Source organism: Bos taurus, chromosome X, assembly GCF_002263795.3.
Source record: "Bos taurus isolate L1 Dominette 01449 registration number 42190680 breed Hereford chromosome X, ARS-UCD2.0, whole genome shotgun sequence".
Classification (NCBI taxonomy): Eukaryota; Metazoa; Chordata; class Mammalia; order Artiodactyla; family Bovidae; genus Bos; species Bos taurus.
The window spans coordinates 84,448,483-84,455,072 of NC_037357.1; the positions used below are offsets into that span (position 1 = coordinate 84,448,483).

At 43.1% G+C, this 6,590-nt stretch overlaps 1 protein-coding gene across 3 annotated transcripts in view; it reads left to right on the plus strand.

The window, feature by feature from the left end:
- The window catches only part of EDA2R (ectodysplasin A2 receptor), an 89,186-nt gene extending 84,455 nt beyond the window's left edge, over positions 1-4,731 (plus strand). For 2 of the 3 annotated variants that reach the window (XM_015461659.3, XM_005228057.5), the window contains 2 exons: positions 3,001-3,406; positions 4,645-4,731. In XM_015461659.3, the coding sequence (XP_015317145.1) occupies positions 3,001-3,383 (383 nt within the window). In that variant the 3' untranslated portion in view covers positions 3,384-3,406; positions 4,645-4,731. The remainder of the gene's footprint in view (positions 1-3,000; positions 3,407-4,644) is intronic. The other variant, XM_015461660.3, reaches the window with a different exon arrangement.
- Positions 4,732-6,590: the final 1,859 nt, after the last annotated feature.

Here is a 6,590-nt window from a genome sequence, read left to right on the forward strand (position 1 = left end):
ATCTGGGGGTAGCAATGGGCACAAGACTTCAGAGATAATTGAGGGTGACCCTGTGAGTTTATGGGACCTGGTTCATTAAGGTATGGGAGTTCATAAAGGACTACAACATTATGGGAAAACCCTTAAGAAAGGCATCTGGAGACCTAGGTTCTAAATCTACCTCTAAATCACTGTGTAATTTCAAATAAGTCATCTAGCTTCTTTCTCCTTAATATTTAAATCTTTCTCCTTAACCTTTAAAATGATAGAGTTAATTTCTAAGTTCTTTTCTAGCTAGTCATTTCTACAAATAGGTATAGATTCTGGAGCATGTCAGGAAGGGAGGAAGGCTGGCTGGAAGGAGACGTGACTATAATTAAAGTGAGTGAGGTCTCAGGCAATGGTTATCAGTATAGTGATATACCAGATGTGAGTAACAGAGTCCAATGTCCAGAGGAATTCACAAAATTAGAGATTTTTTTCTCAGAGCGTAATGATACCCAAAGAGGTCTGGCCCAGACCATAGGAGATTTAAAGTCAGGAATGACATCATGATCTGTTTTCAGCACAAGTCCAGCCATTAGCCGAGAATGTGGGGCAGAAAGTCCAGGTCACTGAGGGCAAATATGGGGGAGGTGGGATGGTGGCAGGCCAAAATCAAACAAGCGGTTAAATTTTTAATCACAAGTACTGAGTCTTGGTGTACCTTCAGTGCCCTCAAGGGAGCTGAGAGCTAAACAGAAACACCAAAATAGGAACCCAGGCTGGTAAATGGAGTTGACTTAGTAAAGGGAAGATACATTCTAATAGATACACAGATGCTTAGGACTCCTCATCAGTCTACTGGATATTGGATCCAAAGCAACACAACTTTTTTCAACCTCTCTGTATAAAGATACTGCTTATATAGATCTGCCTTTTACAGGTTCAGATATAGGGCCTGCTATATGATTTTCAAAAGGATTAGCAGATATGTTTGACTCTACCACTTAAGTGGAGATAAATCTAGAATTTCCAGGGATGCAGGGCACAAGGGGAACACTATTATCCCTTAGTGGTTTAGTCGCTAAGTCGTGTCTGACTCTTGTGACCCCATGGACTGTAGCCTGCCAGATTCCTCTGTCCATGGGATTCTCCAAGAAAGAATACTGGAGTGGGTTGCCATTTCCTTATTATCCCTTTATGATCCTTCTAAAACTCTGCTTCTCTCACCTCTACTCTCTGATGTCTCCCGGAACATTGTGGCTCAGGCTGAACCATCTTGTCTCTGACTTTGGAGGCCAGTTTCTCAAATAAGAGCAGTTGACCAATCCCTGGGCATGGGCAATGAAACATGTTGGCTCCAGAGCCCAGAAGGAAGGAGATGAAGCAATATTTGAGAGCTGCCTGTTTCCCTCCCCCTGCCTTAGGAGAGGGGAAATAAGTAACCTTTCTTGGCGCCTCCTCTGTCTTCAAAATAATAATGCAGTACTCTTCTCTGAGGATACAAGGGCAGGTATCATGTTCTCCATAGGGGAAATAGGGTAAGACATTTTCTCATTTGGGGAAGGTGTTTATCAGAAGTCACTGACTTTTATGCATACTGGGCTTGTATAGATGAGATTAATATGTGAATTGGATCCAACATAAGGTACAACAGAGAGGAGTAAGAATTGTGACAAACTGAATAGTTCATCCCCTGTCTAAAGGGAATCTACTATCCAGCTTTAGCTGTTTATGACCATGTAGGAATATTCAATGTTTCAAAACCTTCTGAATTTTCAAGAGAAGCCAAGAATCTAAATTTTTGTATGAAATAGTGTTAAGTTCTAGCAATGAGTTGTAATTAAAAGCAACCAAAGGCACAATGCAGGGGTCAAACAAACATACATCCCATAGGCTCTTAGTTTGTAACCTGATGTTGAATCAGATTTATGGATGAAAGGAATATTAATTTTCAATCACTTCTATAGTAAATTCAGTTCAGTTCAGTCGCTCAGTCATGTCCGTCTCTTTGCAACCCCATGAATTGCAACACGCCAGGCCTCCCTGTCCATCACCAATTCCCGAGTTCACCCAAACTCATGTGCATTGAGTCAGTGATGCCATCCAGCCATCTCATCCTTTGTCGTCCCCTTCTGCTCCTGCCCCCAATCCCTCCCAGCATCAGGGTCTTTTCCAATGAGTCAACTCTTCGCATGAGGTAGCCAAAGTATTGCAAAGTTAATAGCTTAAAATAACACTCATTTATTATCTTACCATTTCCATAGATCAGAAGCTTTGTAAGCTTGGCTGGATCTCCACTTAGAGTCTAATGAGGCTGAAATCAAGGTGTTGCCAAGGCTATATCCCTTTCTGGAGGCTTCAGAAGATAATCTACTTCCTGAATCATTCAGAAAGATAGAAAAATTCAGTTCCTTGCAGTTATAGGGCTGAGGTCCCATTTCCTTCCTGAGGGCCAGTCCCGGTTTCTGTATACCACCTGCTTTTTGGCTTATGACCCCTTCCCATTTTCAAAACTACCAATGGTGGTCAAGTCCTTTTCATTTCACATATTTGATACTCTCTCTGACTCTTCTTACTCCATATTCCCTTTATAAGGACACGTGTGATTACAGTGGGCCCACTTGGGAAATCCAGGATAATCTACCTAGTTTAAGGTCCATAATCTTAATTCCACCTGAAAATTGCCTTTTGCCATATAACACAACATATACACAGGAATAGCACCAGGAAATAAAGCTCATATTCAAATCTATAGTGGAGATTGTTAGACTCCTGTTTCCCACAAAGGATTCCCTTTCTCTGGGGAAATTCCTTTTTCTCTGATCCACCACCAGGTAGCCTCAGTCTGAAACCCCAATGTAAATGTGTTTCTCAACTGTATCATCTTAGCCTGTTGCTATGTGCTCTGATTCCCAGGGATGGGGAGGAGTGCACTAGTTCCCAGATATTTCCCAATTTTGTGCTCAGGACCAGCTGCTCCACTGAGAGGAGCCCCTACTTTTGGCTTCCTCTGACCCAGTGGCTTTCTGTTTCAAGTTGCAGGAGGTTCACTGCAGTATGAGGCTGGCGAGACAGCAGAGGAAGGATCTCTCTTCCCCATACCACCTGGCCAGAAGACCAGCCCTGAGTCCCCACTGAGTGAAAGCATATTTGAGACCCAGCCACTTAATTCCATCCTAGATGACAACGGCAGCTCAACTCATGGCTTCCCCATACAAGAATCTTTTACCTTGGCCTCCTGTGCCTCAGAGAGCCATTCCCACTGGGTCCACACTCCCATTGAATGCACAGAGCTGGATCTGCGAAAGTTTTCCAGTTCTGCTTCCTATACTGGAGCTGAGACCTTAGCAGGAAATGCAGCTGAAAGCTCTGGAGACAGGCCAGAGCTCACTGTGCTCTTTGAAGTCCTCAGCCCTTAACTCTACTGAGGTGAGCTGGAAAGGTAAGACAGAAAGGCCAGAAACTGGGGACTATCCCCAGAGGAATTATCCCCTGGAGTTCAGTAGGGCTAGGGGTAGAGGAACAGCAAGCTAGGAACACTGGTGGATGGAGGGACAACAATGGTAATGCTAATTATTTTGAGCCAGTCAGTCATACATCACAGATCTGGGCCTACAGTTTTCAAGGAACTGGCCACGTTGACATAATAACAATTTCTATATCCTGGCCTTTTGCAAGCTTTCTTGGGGCCCCACTGTCTAATAGTTATATTCAGTTATCTCCCATCATGTGTTCAAGCAGCAAGGTACAGTGGGAAAATACAAAAACCTCGGTATCTGGCAGTCCTATATTTCAAATCTACCTCTATTCCTTAATAGCTGTGTGAACCTTGTATAAATTCCTTCACCTCTCTGAGTCTCAGGTCCTTAATCTGTGAAAATAAGAAATACTATTCACCTTATAGTGTGAGAGGTGAGTGAGAAATGGCATGTGCAATTGCCTTTTACAGTGTCTAATTCATTAGAGGTATTTAAACCATGTTAGTTTTTCTTTCCCATCCTTGCTCCCAGTCACAATTTATATATCCCTACATATACACTACAGTTACCTGGTCTTCATAACATCCCTTTGTGGTAAGCAGTTCAAGGTTTGTTAGCCTCATTTTATAGAGGCAAGACCTGAGACACAGAGAGGAGAAATGATTTGCTCAAAGTCACAGAGCATTTCAGTGGCAGAACTGAGCTAGAGCCCAGGTATTGAAGCTCCAATCCAGAGCTTGTCCAATTCAATCAATGTGACTATTCCATGGCCAGTGTTACTTTCTCAAAAGCTTAAGGAAGTAACAGGGGACAATATGAAGCATGAGAGTGGACTCTTGTTTTTCAACTAACCAACTACTTTCACCACCCATTTCAATATTTCTCCTAAGCTATGATAGTGTCCAGGTTCCCCATTGACTACCCCTCCCTATATCTCACCTAAGAAAATGTAAACAATATGTAGGTGAAAGCCAAGACTGCTACTAAGGTCAGTCTAGATACCTTCAAGGTCATACAGTCCAACCTCCCTTCCAAGTCCTTCAATCCATGCTTGAGTCCCTTTTATAATATCCCCACAAAGTGTTGGTGTCATCCTTGCTCCTACTTACAATGTCAGGAAGCTATACTCATCAATGTGTATTGTTGCTATGACTGATGGATTTGAGCTCAATGTAAAGAAAAACTTTCTTTCTCTCTATAGTAACCAACCCTGGGTCCTGCTCTGCTCCTTGGGCCACACAGACCTCATCTGCTTCCTGTGTCATGAGATAGCCCTGAAGAAGTCTAAAGAGAGCTTCTCCTGTCTGGAAAGTACCACTTTGATTCATTTAAAGTATGGAGTATTTAAAACTGAATCCAGTTTCATGTGAAATTGTCTTACCAATGTAGAGTAAGATAGAATTGTTAAGTCATCACCTCAAACAGGTGATGTTTTTCTGCTATTGTACCCTAACCACTGGCATAAACCATTTTTTGAGGGATGGAGAGAAGAAGCAGCTAATGAGATTGCCCCATTGGTTTCTAACTTGCTCTACTCCCTTCCTGGGTCTCTTGGGCTTCTGGCAGCCCAATCATTCTCTCTGGACTCTCCTGCCTTGTTCTTAAACCACAACAGCAGCAGGGGCATGGGATATGATATCTACAACAACCTGTACTCTACAGACAGAGCGCATCCTATCTCATCCTACCAAAGGATTGATTCTTCATTATTTTCCCAAGACTGACCAGCAGCATTTCTTGCTTTCCTATCCTAGCTAGAAAGCTAGCCTAGAAAGCCAGATTACCCAGTCGTGGGACTACCAGATATGTTCCTAGCTTAGCTTGATTATAGACAGGAGGAGAATAGATGGCAATGGATTATAGACAGGAGGAGAATAGAAGGCAATGAATGGGGTAGAGTTTTACTGCCTGCCTTTTTCGTCAGGTGAACCTAAAGGAGGAGCCTCTCAGTATCCTGTTGATACATCTGCCTTGCACTGTAGGGACAAAATCAAAGTTTTCCTCTTCAGCTACTCTGCACTGCTCCCCTCCCCAGTACACACACACACACACACACACACACACACACACACACACCTACACACATGTTAGGAGAGGCGTGAAACCTCAATTCCCCACACATCTCTTAGACTGCTGAGGCTGTGACAATTGCAGAGCTAATCCCTTTGCCCCCTGGGGTTTTCCTTTCCACCTATAGGTTTCTTACCTTCTTTAGTGGGGATCCAACTCAGTTTCTTTTTTACCTTTAAAATGGTACTTCCTAAAGTTCCTTTTATCTTATTTTTCTTCTTTTCTTGCCTCTTTTGTCCCTTCATGGTGCCTGATTTTCTTAAGCCCAAGGCTGATTCTCTACATCCCCAGGGCCAAACTCAGAGCTCAGAGCATTGGTCTTTATGGTGACTGTGAAGTCCCTGAGCTCTAGGGGAGACACTTAAGACCTTGGGTTTTCATTAAAGCCTGCCCTAGGGCCTCTCAGGAAACATTGGTGCTTTCTTAGTTTAGAGACAACCAATCAATTGCTAAGCCTTCACGACCAGTTTCACACGCTTCTTAGAATAAAGTAAAACTGCTCCCTTCATGGCTGATGCCACGGGGTAGGTTAGAACATCGAGGCTCAGGTGTAGCCACCATGTATTGTTTTTAAGTCTCCCTTATGTCCATAATAGGCCAATTAAGCTGACATCTACTCCCTCACATAGGTCAGATTTTGAAATAAAAGTTGCCCAGATGAATAGAGCAACTATTTTATTTGCTTGGTATTAATAGCAGCCTATATAGTCCAGCATACCCAGAAAAGAGCTATACAAAATATATCTTAGTGACCTGGATAACCACGATGGTGTGGTCACTCACCCAGAGCCAGTATGAAGTATGGAGTATGAAGTTAAGTGGGCCCTAGGAAGCACTGCTGTCAATAAAGCTAGTGGAGGTGATAGAATTCCGGCAGAGCTATTTAAATTCCTAAAAGATGATGCTATCACAGTGCTGCACTCAATACGTCAGCAAATTTGGAAAACCCAGTGGTGGGCACAGGACTGGAAAAGGTCAATCCTCATCCAAATTCCCAAGAAGGGCAGTACAAAAGAATGTTAAAACCACCAGACAGTCGCACTCATCTCCCATGCTAGTAAGGGTATGCTCAAAATC